Below are 19,185 nucleotides of genomic sequence, written 5' to 3' on the forward strand. Positions count from 1 at the left end.
AGCAGGGCAGATATCTCAGTGGAGTGCTTGCTGGAGAACACCCTTCTGAGCAAGAACAGAAAACCACCAATATCCCACAATGTATTTTTTTTCTCCAGAAAATAATTAGTAAATGACTTATAGCTAACCACTGAAGGTGGGTCAGCATGAACAGATGGATATTCATAATTTAATAAACTGTTCATTATGAAAAGAAAGTCTTCCAATTTAACTTTCCCTCTGAAAATGAGAGTGGCAAAATGAAGCCCTATAAAGTACTCCAAAATAACATACTCTGAAAAAATCTCATGTGCTGGAAATTTGATGGGGGTTTGAACATTCCATTTACTTTAGAAGTTTACTGCACTTTTAAGAACACAGACTGAATTGGAGCACATCACTAAACAGCAGTGATTTAATTTTACTAGGTCTTCATTTCCTATGGTGGCTAAATCAGATTTCTGAACCTGTTTTCATTCATTTCATACAGGGTATTACACAGAACCTCTCTGAATTTACACCTGCACCCATTAGACCATACCTTTTATACCATGCCACTGAAGTGCTGACAGATTGCACTTATCCCTGTTAACAGCAGCCTCACCAAGGCTTAGAGAGGTGTCTAGAGCATGACAGGATTATAAGAAAAAATCCATTCCTGTTTGCACACAGTGTATATGATACTGTACATGGAACCATAGCCCAGGAAAACATCTGAGCCCCTACTTCATTTTATGGAAAAATTTATGTCCTGCTAGGATTTTTCTGAATTCTGACTTCAGGGTTTTTTTTTTTCAGAATTCCAACTATTTTTTTGCTTAATTCTCTTCCTCTCTACATATATCCTTGAACACAGACATAAAAAGTGATGTTTGCTGTCTTCCATAGGGAAAGGTTTGGAAAGAAAGATAGTATCTTTTGCCAGATTGAGTTCTATAGCTGAATAGGTGAGCTTGTGGATTCAAAATCCTTTCTAGAAGAAAGCAGAAAATGGCTTCATATGCTTGAAGTGTTTTTGTTCCTCCCATCTATTATCAGTTAATGTAATAAAGAGAGACATCCTGTCCCTACAGATCTCATTTCACATCACTCCCCAGACCACCGCAGTCGCAGCATTGTTTCTCTCCAGCATGCTCCTTGCTGTGCTGCTGTAAAGCAGCAGGAATCCCTGAATCCCAGTTGTGCTTGGCACGCTGAAGGGAGCAGTGCTGCCTCACTTACCGCCTCCACCTCTGCTGGGTCGTACCAGACGTTAATGTATGGATGCTGTAAGGCTTCATCTACTGATATCCTCTTGGCCGGGTCAATGACCAACATCTTTGATAAGAGGTCCCTGGCTTGGCTGGCTGGAACAAGGGAAGCAGAGAAACACAGAGTTAGTACAAAACAACCTCTGCCTCCAGAGAAGCCTCAGTAGGGGTAGGAAAAGAGCAGTGGCACAACCCTTTGAGAGATTGGTTGTGTATGTACCTCTGCTCCCCTGCCTCCTCACAGCAAGAGCTCTTCAGCAATAATTTTAGGTCTGATTCATTAGAAAGGTGCCAAAATCAGGGCTGACACCCTAAGTTCCCTAACAAGCTTTAGTGACATTTTACATATGTGCAGATTCCACACAGAGAGATGAATAATACCCTAAAAAAACCATGCTTGATGTGTCAGTGATTATTAGCAGAATCAGAGTACAAAAGTTCACATATAGTCTAAAATCATGGCATTACTAAATCAAGCCTAAAACTTACAGGCACTCTCAAACTACTCAGAAAAACATCCACACTTCTCTGGATGTTTTAAAGTTTCTCACTTAACCTGCTGTGAGGCATTAAACATTTTAATGAGGCATAGAGATTAGGCTAATCTTGAGGCATCCCCTTAGAAGCAATAATTTCAAATCCATAGCCTTGGGATATGGAAGTGTTTGGAACTGCTTGAGTCTTGTTTGTCCTGCATAATGAAATTTAAATTAGCGGTGCACATCATCCTGCACTACATGTACATACATATATATATATATACACACAAACATTAAATTTTACATTGCAGCATTGATTTATTTTACCTGATAATATATTCCATTGTGCCCATCAGGCAAACAATGCCTGATCAGGCAAAAAATGCCTGTTTGCCTGTGGAAAACAAAGCCACAACCTCAGCTTTATATTACCCAAATGGATTTTTCCTAGTTGGAGTTTGTAAAAAATATAATACCATCTTAACCCACACGAAAAAATTATATCAACATATATTTCTGTTATTATTGGTATTATTAATATGTAGTGTTCTAAGGTCTTGGATGCTCAAAATTATTTGCTGTGTAAGTGAAAAAGATAATGAAAGGAAAAAAGTTGCAAAGAGCAGTAAGTGCAAAGATATTATTAGGTATCTCATCATACATGGATGAGTATCTAATTAAACCACTAATATTACATTATATTTAGGCAGAGCATGAGATGATACAATGCTGCACAAGTAGGGATTCCTGAATGCACTGTTTCTTGCTTCGTGGCTATATCTTCAAAACTGGCATTCAGGATGCTCAATTGTACCCAAAAGATGCTTTCTGTATTTCTGTACCCAAAAGATAACAGCACTGTTTGACAGTCATTTTTATTCATTAGCTGCAAATGCAGGAAAATTCCATTATTCAATCGTGTTGTGGTAGGAGTATAAAATTCTGTGTATCCAAAAGCATCTGCCCAGACCTCTCCCCTTACTCCCAGAGCCAGGACAGCAGCTGGGCTATGAAGCAGTTGCTAACTGGAAGAAAATTCTGGGTCGTGTAATGACATGCAAATTGCAAGCAATTGAAAACCATTAAATGCCAGTGTGGCGAGTGCCTCCAAGGACTGGAATGGTGCAGAGCCAGTACACAGCACAGGTCCGCAGGGGCTCCAGGGCTGCCTACTAAACACACAATAATCACTCTTTTCCATTGGAGGTTAATGCCCCATTCAAGTGAAAAAAATACTTCAATATATGATTAAAATCATGGCAATTTTTCTTCTACAGGGGGATGTTAGTTAGTTTTCTACTTCACATATCCCACAGGATTTTTCAAAAGGAGAAATCCACCCCAGAGGATACTAAACCTTGGCTACTTCATTTTGGCTGATGTTGATAATATATTTGTATTTTCTAGTAAAGGCAGAGCTATGAGGCAGGCATTTGGCTGAACTGGTATTTTTCACTTAAAAAAACCCAGTGCAAGTACTGAAATCTCCCAATGGAAGTTCAATTGTTCTGTTGTGTTAAAAGTTCAAGAAAAAGAGTAAAGGAACACCTCAATTCATTGCAGCACAGGATCATCACATAGAACACCATGGGAATATTCTCAGTGCATTAGTGATTATGTTCCCTTGGCTGCCCAATCACCAGGATCTCCAAAAACCATTTCCAAAGCCTGCCTCTCAGCTGAACAAAGCCCATGCAGTCACTGGTCTGCAACTAACTCCATTAAATGGAGTGCAACTAGAGAGAAGAAAAATTGGAAAAGCCTTCATTCCACTGCAGCTGTTGCATATGAACCAGGTCCCTTTGTCAGACATACCTTTGAGTTTGTTGTGTTCTGAGTCTGCTGGGAAAAGAGAGTCTGGAAAAAGTTTGGGGAAAGTGAGGCCAGCGTACTTGGGTCTGTTCTCGACGTAGTTCCGTACTGTTGGCTGCAGCTTCTTCATGAATTCTGGACACGGTGTTCCCAGCTGCTCAATAACTTTATTCCACTGATCAATATCTGAACAGCAGTAGTTAAGGGAAACAAAATGCAAACCCCCACGTAGCCTCCTGACATTTCTGCTTGTGTTCTCTGAGAATCCTCAGAGGTATTTCACTCTCCTCATAACATCTTTACACTCACTATTTTTCCTTCTCACTATTCCTCCAGGTCCAACAGCCTGCAAAGGGAAAAACTCTTACACACAACTTCAGGACATTGTGCAGTTCTAAAACCATGACCACTACAGAACAACACACAGATTCTTCTCTTTGCATCTACACTTGTTACCTTTTTTTTTTTTTTAAACTTGAAACGCAGTGACTTGCACTCCCTTTTTTTACATTCAGATAATTGTCACTACTTCAGCTTGGAAGAACAACATGTGCACCTGCCTCCCTATTCAGTCTGTGGAGAGGGAGACCCAGCTGGTTTAAAGAAGCTCTGCATAGGACAAAAATCTTCCACTCATCTGCTTTGCACTTTACTGTCTCCAATAACTTCACTAATGCTAATTTTTCCAATACCAGCCAACCAGAAACCCCTCAAAAACAATTTGTTTGATTTTGTAAGAACACACTGGGACTTATTTTCTATTGACAAATGATGCACAGGTGTAGACAGATGTTTCTCTTTAACTGAGAAAGTGACAGTTACCTTGCTAATCTGATACTGGCTAATGGGAAACAGGCTCTAATGCCTAAAAAGAAAGTGTATTACAGGCATTTCCAACTGAGCTTTTTTATTCTTGAGGTGTTGATATTTTAGATTTCTTGTGCTAACATTTAGGCACCTGATGGGTGTTATGTAGCTCTTTCAGCCACGTTCAGAACAAGATTGACTGTGCCAACAAAAAAGCAAATTATCAGTAGCATCTCTACATCACACTAATTCACAGAGCTAGGAATCTGATGATTACATGGGGAAAAACAAAGGAGGGTTACATGCAGCCGTGGGTACACTGATGCTGAGAAATATGATGAAGGGAGTTTTGCTGAGAATACACTGGAAAGAAAAGGTTTTTAAAAGACAAACATTCAAAGCATTTCAGCACAAAGATTTCTTTTTTAAAAAGTATTGTTATTATTTTCATCAGTATCATAAGTGTGGAGGAGTTTTCCAAATATTAAGACAGATAACAGAAAAAGATAGTCAAGCAAAAACCAGTTCTTGGTTGCAGTAGCAATTTCAGATTTTAAAAAGCATTTCATTTTAGAGAAATGAAAACAGTATTTTCACATATCTTGGAAAGTAAAGACAGACTTAATTTGGAGTTACCTGAACTATCTTATTTGAACAAAATAAAAAGCTAATAATTCATTTAAAAATTGCAGGTTTACTAATCAAAAGTGTTTAAAGGAATGAAAATAACTTAAACATATGCTTTAAGAATTCTAAAATACTGTTTTAAATTGTTTTCTTTTCAGCTGAAAAAGGTTGCTAGAAATAGGAGCAGTCTGGAAAGATTTTTCTGAATACCTCTTATTTTTTAAACTAATATGAATATTATATACAAAAGCCCTTCCCACACACACCCCCTGTAGGTTGTATGTAGCTTATCTTGTGTTGTCCATGAAAAATATCTTCTTCTCAACAGAAAACTAAACAATTGCAACAACAGTAAAGTTATCTAAGACTACAGCTGCTCAAAGAGTAGCCTGAATATTTCATTAAATATTTCATTAGAAAATAAAGTGGTTTGACATTTTAAACTTCTGTTCAAGTCAAGACACCTTAGCGTCTGCTAGCTGAACTGCTTCAGAAGCAGTTCTCTGAGGAACTTGAGAATACAGAGTGTGCAAATGCTTTGCAGAGAAGAACAGAGAGTACAGAAATGAAGAGGCTGTTAGTTGTGCCAAGAGAAGCTAAATGGGTGAGAGTGCCAAGCTCTAAAATCATCACTGGAAGCATTACCTGTGCATGTTGAGTGGAGTGTTTGATAAACAGGGAGGGCCAAACACAGAACTTGCTTCAAAGAAGGTCACCCCTGGACAGAGCAGGTGAACCATCTCCCAGGCATTTAGTGAAGGTCAAAGGAAAACTGATCTTTGGGATCACAGAATTATGTGGGACTTGGACACACTGAGGGGAAGATGTAGTAAGATGCCCTAGACATGATCAATAAAGGAAAAGGGGTACAAGAAGTTCCCATAATAGGGCCTACATAATGGGAACCACCTTCAGTGGTGACGGAGAAGGGAGAAGGAAAGCCCACAGACAACAGATCAGCTCCCACTGCACACATTTCCTCTAAGCTGACAGAAAGGCTCTCACTAAGAGACAACACACAAGCAGACTACCACCCACAACTGGGACATGTTGAGATGGAGCCATCCCTGCAAGAACCAGAGCCAAAGGAAACGGAACAGGCAGAGCCACCGTGTCCTGCTCCTTGACTGGACCTGATTTGCAGGATAGCACTGGACCTTTTGCAGCCCTGCTCTTACCAAGAGCCAAAAGGTCAGGCTTTATGTCACAGCAACCTCAGGGACTGGTTTTGAGTAATGAATGTTCTGAATGGGTAACTGTGCTTCTTTACTCTATTTTTTCTGACTTATGTTGTTCGTACACTGCCTAAACCCTAAAATAAAATACATTCATTTTCTCCTTAGATACCTTTACATGTACACACACACACACACAAACTGACATGATAGAGTACTCAGGACTGTTTTTGTCCTGATCACAGCAATAACAAAACCATGCTAAGTGAAAGCAGTTAGGTAATGTTTTAGTCAGATGGACAGACACATTTTCTCTCTAGTAATGGTTCTCCCCTTACCTAGACCTTAAAACTACTGGATTATATTCTGCTGGTCCAGCTCCATTTCACTGCAATGTTTTATGCCGTCACCACATGTGATGCATCTGTGATACACTTGGTGATGAGAAGTTGTACTTGTCATGGTATGAGATTATAGAAAAGTCTTGAAAAACATCAGAGGTCTACCCATCAAAGCAAAGAAACAGCTTTCTCTATCTGCCAGTCAGCATTAGCTTCAGCAACTCTTCAGGAAACAAATGTTACCACAGGACAGTCCTAATATGAATCAAAATCTACGGTAGGTGACATTAATCAATAGGAAATTGTAACTATTGATATTATTGAAAAAATGGTACTGAAAGTTAGTGATCACATAACTCTGACAGAAGTTTTCCAGAAAAAAAAAAAAAAAAGAAAAGAAAAAAATCCCTTAAAGAACAAGAAAAAAAGAGGACCCTGTTTTTCCACTTGAAATTAAGCAAATGTTAGACAGACCAAGTGTTGGAAAGAATTCCAACCCAAAGCTCTGGAAAATGATGGAATGTCTGCTAAACAGCTATTTGAATCAGTTCATCTGTCCATTGCCCTGAGCAGGATCAAGGAAAATGTGTCAACTATTCAAAACAGCATCTGTATGATTTAAGACAGAAGAAGGGGATCTAACCTGGATTTATTAGCTTGCCTCTGGCACTAACAATATGGCATTTAGTAGCTTTAAGAGGGTCACACAGAGTTATAGCAAAGATTTAAGAAAATAGATCTAAAATTAGTATCTTCTGAATTGAGGTTTATCACTGAGGCCTTGGGTTGCCTCAAGCTCACCCATCACCTTTTCTCTTTTCAGCTTCATACTCTCCTAAGGATTGTTCTGCTTTGCTTTCTAAACACTTGGCTATTTATTTGGAAAACAACACAAAGCTGAACTGCAGATTAAGTGACATGGTTTTCTAAAGCAAAGGCATAAAAATTTAATGGGAAAATAATATTGTGAATTAACAATAAAGCATTTCTTTTGGAAAAAAAAATCAGATTTCACTGTAAAGTCATCTATTTAGAGACACAGGCTGAAAGTGTACCTGTATTTATTTTTTCTGTGTGCATTGATGCAATATAGTTCAAAAGCATGGATTAAAAAACAGTGTTTTGTTCATTCAGCTGTAAACCCCAGATAAATGAAATTCCTGAAAATTTCCATCCAACTATAAGGAAATTGAGTTTGGCTATAAGAGCAAATTTACAATACTTCTCTGTCTCAATCAGAAAATATTAAAAGCATTTCTACAGTATACAAAATAGTTGCTTGTAATTAAAAAAACAATTTAGACAACAAATTATTGTCTCCCTATCTAGCCTCAAGATCACAACAATTTTTCTTTTTCCTTCTCATGACGTGTCTGTGTAAATCACACTCTTTTTTGGAGCAAAAAATTGTATTTTGTTAAGTTCAACAGCAAGGTTTTGCAGGAGTTACTGTTTGCCTTAGGATGTTTCAGTTGTACTGCAATACAAATAACTTAATCTCTCATGTTTGCTCATCTGAAAGAGAAACCTTTTTCTGAAATGCTCCTCGAGCAGTATCAATGGGCTGTGATTTGGGAAACAGGAGTAATTGTGCCAAAGTGCTGTTTGTAAGAGAGCTGCTGGAATTGTGCTGGACAGTGGTGGTGCTGTGGGAATCATGCTCCTCTGCCTGGCACACTGGGCTGCTCTTGCTCCACCTGTCCAGCAGCACCTCTGAACCATCTCTGCTGTGCAGGAGCAGGATTTGCTCTTTCTGGATAAATGTGCTGCTTCTGGACATCATTGAAATGAGGATATGTCAAATCTTGCTTTTCTTAAGGTAGGTACAATGAAAACAAAACAGACACAGGATGTTTTGTTTGTAACAGGCAGACAGGGGAAGATCATCTCTTTTCAATCTCAAAATCTTGAGGGAACCACCTTGCTAATTGTTTTCTCCTTAAATCTGCATATTCCACCAACAAAAACTAACTGCTCCACTTCAGGCAATTTTTTAATGCTCATAACTTGTCAAATTTAGAATAATTACTATTAAAAGCTCTGCAGTTCCCTCCTCAACACCAAATTGTGGCAACAACTGCAAAGATGATAGGGCAAATTTTTTTTTCATTTTTAATTGGACCTTTCTTTTTTAAAATAAATCTGCTAAAAACGACACTAACCAGCTTCACTGTGGGAGACATCAGTGTCACATTCATATTTTTTCCACAGTCCCACAATTTACACATTGATGCCAACGCAGTTCACAAAAAAACCCCACACAAAAGGAATTGAAAATGCTACCATCTGACAAGACAGTAACTATAAAGCATTTTCTGTTCCAAGGTGAACACTTTGAGAAGAATGTGGCATTTGTAAAAATTAGACTGCAACAGAAAATACTGTGCACTGTTCAGAATAATAATTGCTATTTATATGGAATAACAGAATGTGGTGATAACAGTAACATGTAGCACAAATAAATTACTTAAGAAGATTACCATTGATCATTCAGGAGTTAGGAGATAGCAGTGTTCATTGTGCTGATGCCATCATTAACATTTTGGAGGCCCATTTGTGGCTCCTTAACTAAAATTTTTAAATACTATTTTTTGGCTGGTATTTCATACAGTTGCTGCTCATCTGCGCTTACACAGCAGCAAGCAAATCATAAAATCATTGTTGGAAGGGACCTTAGAGATCATCTCATTCCAAGCCCCCTGCCAAGGGTAGGGACAGCTTTCACTAGGCCAGGTTGCTCAAAGCCCCATCCAAGCTGGGTGCTTGAGCACTTCCAGGGATGGGGCATCCACAGCTGTTACACCATAAACATGTTACAGGTAAAAAGCCATAAAAGCCACCTAGGAGCTGGCATAGGAAGTAGGATCTTACTGATACAGCACAATCCTAAAATGTTTCTGTTTTTACTGTCAGTGAAGTTGATATGAGCTCAGTTTGCTTCTGAATCTCAGGTGTACCAGCAACAACTTGGATAAGAAATCAAGAATAGACTCCTCAAGCCCAAAACATAGAAAACAGGTTCCTGGAAACTGTGGGGCTGCTTCTCTTCCAGAATCAGGAGAAAACAGAACCATTCTGTGTTTTCATTTGTGTAATTATTCAAAAGTTCCTTTTGCCCTTTACCAGTGAGTTTTTACAATTAACAGTTACTCAATTGCCCAGTGTTTAAGGAAGAACAAATTTTGGCCTCAAAGTTCAAGAATATTCAACAACAACATACAACATTCTATATATTCATGTATCTATCAGTCTATATCTATCTCTACCTATCAGCTCAGCCACCTCCAGCAACCCTCAGCTCACGAATACTTCATGAATCTTTTTCATCAGTTTTATCTCTACATTTCCACAGACTTCCAAGAGCGGAAGCTGTACACATCACTCAAAGGATGGAAAGTCAGCAAAGAGAAAAGGCTGAATAAAGAGAGAAATAAAAAAACCTTCATGAGAAAATATAATAAATATGCAATAGAGCAGTTGTCAAAATGCATGATCTGAGTTGTATTATTGGATAGGAGCAAGTGTTCTCATTTTCCTTGTATTTACATACAGATGGCAGGTTTTCCAAGATAAAATGATAAGCTGTTAGCACACGGCCAAAGTTCAAACAATTTGTGTTTAGTATAAGCATTTCTAAAAGAGTTACATTGCAGTATTGAAAAAATTAAGTGGGCAATGGATAACCTTTCATCCATTTAATAGTGCTGGGATTGGATTTTTGTAGCCTGGGCATTCATTTTTTGGTGGTTTATCCACAAACAGCACTGTTTCCATGGAACCACTGCTCATTCAGCATTATTGCTCACAGAAAAAACACACCAAAAAACTACTTTTCAAATAGAGTATAATTCTCATCTCAGATTTAAAGCAGAATTAATTTATTGTGCAAATACAAAAAGCTGCTTTTCCTAATGAGTTTATGATTTCTAACTGCCACTGATACCCTGAAAATCACAAAATGTTGTTTCTCTTACTGTTGTAACCTTTAAATCTGTACTTGTTTTAACAGGTAAGACTACAGTAGACTTCTGTGCAAAATTTCTGCAGGCTCTATGTCTTTTTCCATCAGCTCAGACTTCCTGACAAAGAAAAGGTACAAAAAATTAGTTCTTAGAAGGTTTGCTGGAACAGTTTCCAATAACCTGTTCTCTCATGTTTTCAGAACAGTCCCTGCATCTTCTGCATAAAGCAGAGAAAGCTTTAGGGCAGTTTTTGAGATCTTTGATGCCTGAGAAAATAATTTTGCCACTAATCCTAGAAAGTACAAACCCATATTTAAAAAAAAAATTATGGCCTCTGCTATAATGACTTGTGTACAGATATTGATGGACTTTATGGATCATTCTGACTCAATACAGCAGCACTGGTTTATGGGACCTTGACAAAGTTATTAGGCAAAATATGTATATTGAAAAGTATTTTCAGGAACTACAGTAATTTTTCTGCTCTGTATTTCACCAGCAATGCAGATCAATTTGATGTGACATTTTTAAGTAAATTAACTCTATGCCTGGAAAGAATCTATCAAAAGGTGAAACTATTGTTTCAGAACATGAGCCTTGAAAAACAGTTTTGTTTTTGTTGAAATGAAATGACCAGAATTGTTGATTTAAAAAAAAAGAGGTCCTTCAAGAGTATTGATGGCTTACATGTATTTCTGTCTATTTTCTTCATCTCACAGTGGTCATGTTCTTCACTTTCTGAGCACTGAGTCTCAGCTCAACTCCTTCTCAGCTGAAGGAGTTTCAACTCTGTGAGAATCTTTAATGATGTTGGCTATCTTCTGAAATTCAGCTATCCTTCCTGAGCTCAAAAACGCCCTGTTTATCTCCTGAATTCCACAATATGGCTTTGAAGCTCTGCCCAGCATTTTTTCGGCAGCTCAGCCGAAGTATAAGCTCATCAAATCTGTTGATGGCTGGAGAACTTCCTCTACAAACACATCTGCTGCTGCACCTGCCACTGGCTGAAGATTTCAAGAGCTCTGATATGACTGATACCTAATAACTTCAGGGAGAAATTTCATATAATCATAGACCTGTTTAGGTTGGAAAAGACCCATAGGATCACTGAGCCCAGCTGATAACCCAGCACTGACAAGACACCACTAAAGTCCACTGAAGGCTGCCAGGGCTGCTGCAATCCTGCAGCAATCCTGCACATCCTCCTTCAAACAGGAGTTTGAAGTCCTGAGGAATATGGGTCAGGTGAAGAGTAAAGTCAGGACCATGAATTTTTGGAAAGCAAATTTCCATCTGTTTAAGGAGTCTGGAACAATAGGACCCTGTGGGAAACTGCCCTCAGGGACAGGGAGCAGAACAGAGCTGGCACATATTTAAGGACGTTTTCCACAGAGCACAAGAGCCAGCAATCTCCTTATCCTCCAAGCCCTACAATATGCATGGCATGATTGCAGCTGTAGAATAAGGTAGAATAAGACTGCATAAGCTTTTGAAGATATATATACTAAGAGCAGCTGACATCACATCTCTCTACTGAATACATACTTGTTTCCCTGAGCTTGTCCAAGTACAGGATTTAAAAGCACATTTATCCTTGTCTGCCCAAAACGCCTGCAGTGGCTAAAAAAAATGTGTAACTACACTTTCACAGCTCACCAGAGGACTAAGGCACCTTCTTCACTCCTCCAGATCATCCATGCAGCAATGAGAAAAGGTTAACAGTCTCCCTCATGAAATCTTGAGGAGAACAGGTGGAACAAGAGTCGGACTCAGGTACAGCCAGCTTATCCCATTGTTCCTGAGGCAACACAACACACCACATCCTTGCTCGAGGCACAATTAGGTGCAAGCTTCATGCTGATTGCTTTTTGAAAGCAGAACTACTGCTGCCAACATTGAAATGGAGTTCTCATATGAAATAAAAAAAAATAAATAGGAAAAATAGAAAAAGCTGTAGCACACAAATTAAGTGCATCACATGCGTACACCACAAATGGTGGAGAAACAGTAAAATTTTGAGGATCAGTAAATACCATGAGGATATTGGGCACTGACAATCATTCTTCCCAACTGGGAGTTTAAAAGAGAATAGAGGTGGGTTCTGTTCTCAGCTTCACCCCAGTGATTTCAGTGAATTCAGATGGATTACAGGAGTAGGACAAAGCAGCCGCCTAGCAAAGCACTCCACTCTGCACTTACTCAGAGGCATTTTCTGCTTTTCTGCTTCTGAATTTTGATACTGAAATTCTTAAAGTTAGCTGAATGGACTATTTAATTGTATAAAGTGTAACAGCATCAAATGACCTGCATTCCTTAACCACTGGAAAATGGCAAAGAGTAAATTGTGCAGTCAAATATATGACTGACAGTGCATTTCTCATGAATATTCAATCTTTTAGCTTCAAAACTGCTTTTCATGCTTATTTATGCATAAAAATTGACACAAATTAGTATTAAATACTCTTCAAAACACAGTGTGGATGTGAAATTAAACACTGCCTGTTAAGAAAAATTGCTGATAGCAGATTCTGGTACACTGCCAGGCTTAACCCATTTTATGTCAAAGAGAAAACTTTTTTAAAGAAACGGATGTTTAATTACACTTGCTCCTGCACTTAAACACATCCCTAAGTATGCTGCCCTCGAGCTCTGAGGGCTTAGAGTCCCTGCTGATGGAATTATCCAGCTGCCCAACTCCATCACTCCTCAGAAGAAATAATCTTTTTTACAGCAATGCTAAGCATTTTCTGTGCAGGTTTAAGGCAGAGGATGGCATGAGGTCATGGATCTCAGCAGGCTGGGTTGTAGGTTGCAGCTTCCCAACTGGCTTCCAGCTGCACAGATGGGCAGGGGAGCCAGAAGTGCTGAACCCCTGCTCATGGCTGCTCAGCAGAAGGGAAGGGGTGTGGGGGATGGATTTGGAGATGGGGTGGCTTTGAGGAGCAGCCTGAAAGAAAGCGATGGCATCATTCTCTGTCCATGGAATTGGCAGCCATGGAACAGCAGAAGAAAAGCAGAGAGGTACAAAAAACACAGAGCAAGTTTAGCAATATATCATAAATAAAAATGAAGAATGTGAACTCAATTACAGGCCAATCCCAAAGAAATCAGCAGCTGGTAATGACAATTTCTGTGGAGTTATTGCAATAATAGATGGTACACAATGCTTTGATTATAGAGGCTTTGTGCAAGTTCTTTTTAACAAGCGTGCAGCTGTGTCAAAGAAACCAGTTTTTGAAGTGCTATTTAAGACATATTCAATTCTTTTTGGACTTATTTGGGTCCAAATATCTTTAAATGCTAGCTTATAAAATGTAGGTCTATGAACATAAAGCCAGTTATGACTACATCACTGAGGGATGCTTAAATGTTTGACTCCACATTGACAGGAAACAGAAGCACAGCAGATCTGGAGCCCAAACTGGTGCTAATGATTTCCATTAACACAAGGAAGGGAAACATTTACTTTCACATAGGCAGGGGAGATGTGCTCCAGATCATACAAAGACACAAGGAAAGTGCATTGCTCATTTCAGTATGGGAATGCTCACCCTACATTTTGGACAAAACACAAGTTAGAATCTTAATAGGCAAGGTTGTGAAAATATTAATGATATAATTACCTGCTTTCATTTCTTTAATGCTCTTCAGATGATACCTTTTCCACATTTTGATCAAAATATTGAACCCTTTAAAATGTAAATGAGGTCAGAAGTGCTGAAGTGAGCTGGTAAGTGTGTGCATATACACACACAAGTGTACCTGCACACCTACTCAAAGAAAGTTACATAAAAATTAATAATGCCTGGAAATTCCTCTGTTATCCAAGTACAGAATTTAAAATAGAGGGAAAACTCATACACAGGCCATGTCCATTTCTCATATTCATGATCCTATGGACAGTAAAAGATTGGAGTTAGATCAAGCATGTACTGATCTCAGTTATTGTTATACACAAGGAAGTGTTCCACAATCTAATAAATACTAAAGTGCTTCAATAAAGCATGGAACAAAATAAGAAATATGGCTGCCTCAGCCCTGAGTGTAGAATGGTCTCTAAGGAAAACAAATACATTCTTAGTCTGCTTGTCCACTGATTTAGTGTGTTTATCTGTAAATCACTTCTTGTTGATGCCAAGAATATATTCTGCTTTCACATAATAGTTCCATATTCTTAAATAAAAGATGGCAGACCTAAATCCATTACAACATTTCCCAAGAAACATCCAGACTTCTGAGTCATTAAATTACTACCAAGTGATGATTTTAGTCTTGGGAAGAAGCTGTGCCCAAACTGAAACCATTTCCTACTTTTCTACTTTAATAGCACCTGAAGAGCAACCAAACAAAGCAATTAAGCAATTCTATGAGTCTGTAACAAATAAGCATTTCTATGATTTATGTCTGAGTATCACAGAGATGCAGAAATGCATGTGAAACACAGAACCTCTAACATCTCTCTCTGAGGTAAGCAGTGACTCGTGCCTCCCTTTCTACCACCTTTAAAAAACCCTCACTTGTGCAACACACCCCTCCCAGACACATACCACCAAATTAATAAAGAGACATTCATGACAACAAAGCTGTGGTCACTGGCTGCAGAAAGCAATGCTGATGAGCTGTGTGGGATGCTGTTTTCCATCTCCTCGTGCTGTACTTACTGTGGCTTTCGCCTAAGGCCTTTGCTGAGAGGCAGTAATGGTTTGTTGACATTTTGGCTTGCAGGGATTTTGCAGTGGGACTTAAGCCAGCTCTTTAGGTACAGAACAGAGGTGTGTCAGCACTAGTCTAGTGGGAAGGGGCTGGAAGGGAAGGGGTTGGAAGTACCTACGGGGGCCAGAATGGCTGCTAGGAAGGATACGATCAGTGCCAGGAAACAACACAGCACCTTTAATCATTTCTCCCATGATGCACCCTACTGACCACATGTCAACTGAAAACAAAAATGAAATGAAGGTAAACAAGAAAACAGGAACAGAACAACAAACAAATGAGAAGACTTATCCAATCATGCTACAGCACAGAGCCTGCAGACACAGAGCTGCCTCTTGCTCTCGGCGACTGCTTTTCTGCCTGAGCACACAAGTTTCATGACAACAGAGCAGGTCTGAGAAAAATCAACTCCAACAGTTTCCTTTACCCCAGTGAGGATGAAAGACAATTCCATTAAATACAGAAACCCAACTGAGACCCGCAGCTGGCTACTGTGTCATAATAATACTTTGTAATTAAAATTTACCAATTAATTTTGTCTTTTTCAAGTTTTCATTTGTATTCATTACCTAGGTTTATGATGCTTTGTCTTGTAAATGAATGCTGGTCTCTGTATTCAATAAGGATATGCAAATTGCTATTCCTTTATCATTCCAGCTACCAGAGATCCATGCATATTTTCACAAGCTGAACTGCCAGAAGCCACAAAAGGAACTTGGGTCCTTGTGAAGACATATTCACTGCTGATTCAGGGTTATAGAATTTTTGAGATCATTCAACTCCAACAATGCTTGCTTTAGGGCCTGTTGGCTCACTTCCAGCAAATCTCAGTGAAGCCAGCAGTCCATCACAGGGATCTTGAGAATCTCATAAGATTTCTATTTGCCATGATAGGAAATGGTGATTTCTAAATAGGCCAGTTGAGACACAGAAGTGCTAAGCTGGACCTTCTGCAGAAATTCAGAGAAAATCGGGGGCCCATTTTGCTCCTACAGGGAAGAGCAGTTCAGCTGGGTCAAACAAAGCTCACCACAATTTACACTGGACCACAAGATGAAACTCAGACTCCTTATATCCAGCACAGGATTAAGGTGGTATTTTCCCCCATACTGATTCCATGTAACCACATTACCTCTGCTGTCCTTGCTCTATGATAAGTCATAGGGCATGAAAGCAAGCACAGGGACAGACTGGTGTCTCAGGGCCAGGAACTGGGGAAAAAATAGGAAAGCATCATGCTGCTTGGTTAAATTTACTCTTACAATTTCATATTCAGCAACAGTTTAAAGTGCATTTGACTTTGAAGGCAAATGCCCTATTTGTGGAAATCTTAACATGCCTGGGTCTAAGGTTCCCTTGTTGCTCTATTTAGCATATGAAAAGCTTCAACACTACACAATAAATAAATCAATAAACAAAAAACAAAGAACTAAAGAAAAGGCTACTTGTTTGGAAGCAATAAGCAGACCTAGAGATGCAAATTATTGCTGCTTTCATCACAAGCTAAATGGCATGCAAAATATCAGGAAAAGATAGAGCAAGCAGTTGTTTGTTCGTCTGTTATTAATTCCTTTTTCTTTTCAGAGGCTGCCTCCTGACATCACTGCTCTATGCTATGCTCCAGAGGGCACACACACAAGTTGAACTAGTGCCTTACTAAACTGCAAACCGTGTAAAATCAGAGATGATTATTCCCCTCTGTGCCTGAGGTTTTGGGAAGGAAGCTCTTTGAAAATTTCCAAACCAGAAGGAGCAAAGATAAACACCTAAATATAACCAACGTCCTTCTTGACTGCTGCCTGTTTTTCACCTCCTGAGGCAACTAGAAATAAATCAAAGTGGAACCAGGATCTGGCTGCATGTTAAAAGTAGTTAGTTGGAGGTTAAGAATTTTAGCACACATAGCAGCAGCTGTCAGAAGACCCAGTCAGGGCACTGAGACTTGTGCAAAGCTGCAGAAAGGACTGCAGAACTGAGATCTATGCCTTGATCCTCTGCTTCATTTAGTCCAACATCAATCCAGATGTTGCAGTCCAAGTAATTTCACTCATACAAGCATCTGAAAAAACCAAGCACACCACAATCTCTAAACACCTGCATTCAGCTCCAAAGCACTGAAAATTTACACCTGGTAAAAGTTTTTTTGTTCAAATGTGAGTAATCACAAATGCTGGCAATGCTGCATTAACACATGGAACATCCCTAAGCTTTAATCAAGGGCAGGCTAACTTCTAGTGACAGACCTTTTCATGATTCAAGGTAAAGCTTCAGTTTAGCAACTATTTGCCTTGACGTTTTTAAGATCATGTGAAACAGTGTTAAGGAATTTAACCTACAGCTGTTCAAGACTCTCTGAAGTAGAACTGTTGGGATTTGGGTAGCCCTTGATGGGAAACCCACTCGCCCCTGGAATATCCAGGTCCTGGATTACCAGGAGTAGGGGATTTTTAATGTGTTCAGAAGCTCTACAAACCAGATTACTGCACACTCTGGAACACATGCTTAAATGTGTACACATACTTCAGAATATGAGAAAACTTGCCAAGGACACCAAATGCCACCCTGGCATAGGCAGCTTGAACAAGTGCTCACCAAAAACCAAATGCACGTGGCTACCTGAACAAGGGAAAAAACATTTTAACCATACAGAAAATCTTCTCTGGGCCACCTCCTGGTTCTGATTCCCCACCAAACAGGTACTTCCTGACCCAAATGAGTGCTTGTTCATCTTTCTAGATTTCAGATTCCCTCCAGCAGAGATGCAAAAGGATCAGGAATTGTAGAACTACCCAAAGATGCTTCTATATGGGGAGGACCCAAGTCAACCTTTCATAGAAACCCCCCTGATAAATCTACATTCTCCTCCTGCAAAACTGCAGGTTCTCTGGGACTTCACAAAACAGTGAGAGGGAGCCCATAGGGAGTATCTGTAACTGCCCTTGCCCAAACTCCCACTGAGGTGGTTTTTCAGTCTGGCACTCAGTAAGATCTGACTGTCATTCAATGAAAATGGTGACATTCAAAATGAAATTCATTAAATGCAAGCCACAGGACACTCCAGAGACCAGAGATGCATGCATACCTGAATGAGCTTTGCTATCTATTCCAGCCTTATGGGCTGGTTCACACTTTCTTCCCAGGGCACTACTGAGAATACCAAACATTCATGTTTGAAACAGCTCCTGTTTCCATGATGCAGAAATCGCCCCTCTGCCAGCTGAAAAAAGATGTTCACCTCCTCAAAACTAACTGAGGAAGATAATGACAAACATATTAATGAAGCAAATCATGACACCTGATTTTACTTGTGTAACTGTAGACCAAAATATTTAGTCCACAACATTGCTTGCCAATGGCTAAGGTGCAAACTCCAGTAAAGGCAGCTGAGTATGCCTGTCATAACAGGGAGCTTCTCTCTCCAAATTCTCCTAAAATGGACAGACACCTCTGCTGGGCAGGACCTTTCTTTACCTCCATCTCTGTTTTGAGTACTCCTGCAGATCTGTACTGATGTCTGCTCTGAAGAACCATTTCTAGGCCCTTACTTGAATTTTTAGCATGAAAAATATAATAGCCTGTATTGGATGCTGTACCTTTTTTTAAAAGTTTTTCTGTTATTTCTATGCAATAAAAAAAGGGCACAGTTTATAAAAATACAGGGTAGTTTTCAGTAATACATGGGCAAAGATGCTTTTTTTCACGTGCTCCAGATACCACAGCTCCAGACCTGTCAATGTCAAGGAAAGTCTGGGATGTGTGGCACTCCCAATGATCATTGTGGGGATTGCTCAAACTCTTGAAAAGGATTAAAAACCTCTCCAAACCACCAAAACCTTATCTCCCTCAATTCTGGCTAAGTCATGGCAAACTCCCAGTTTTGTGACATTCCAATCCCCTTGCTGGGACCTTGCTGAGATAACAAAACCCTCCCCTTTGTGCTTGTATTTGTTATATGCTTGAATTTCAACATGTTTTAACAAGGGTTTGCCCAGCATGGTATCAGCTCAATCCATTAAGATTTCCTGAGAAATTTTTCCCTT

General features: G+C 39.4%; 1 protein-coding gene across 7 annotated transcripts in view; it reads right to left on the reverse strand.

Moving 5' to 3' along the window:
* The window catches only part of MAPK10 (mitogen-activated protein kinase 10), a 147,062-nt gene that overhangs the window by 21,279 nt on the left and 106,598 nt on the right, over positions 1-19,185 (reverse strand). For all 7 annotated transcript variants that reach the window (XM_077177008.1, XM_077177004.1, XM_077177007.1 and 4 more), the window contains 2 exons: positions 3,524-3,706; positions 1,201-1,325 (listed from right to left, as the gene is read on the reverse strand). In XM_077177008.1, the coding sequence (XP_077033123.1) occupies positions 1,201-1,325; positions 3,524-3,706 (308 nt within the window). The remainder of the gene's footprint in view (positions 1-1,200; positions 1,326-3,523; positions 3,707-19,185) is intronic.

The sequence above is a fragment of the Agelaius phoeniceus genome, chromosome 4, assembly GCF_051311805.1.
Source record: "Agelaius phoeniceus isolate bAgePho1 chromosome 4, bAgePho1.hap1, whole genome shotgun sequence".
Taxonomy (NCBI): domain Eukaryota; kingdom Metazoa; phylum Chordata; class Aves; order Passeriformes; family Icteridae; genus Agelaius; species Agelaius phoeniceus.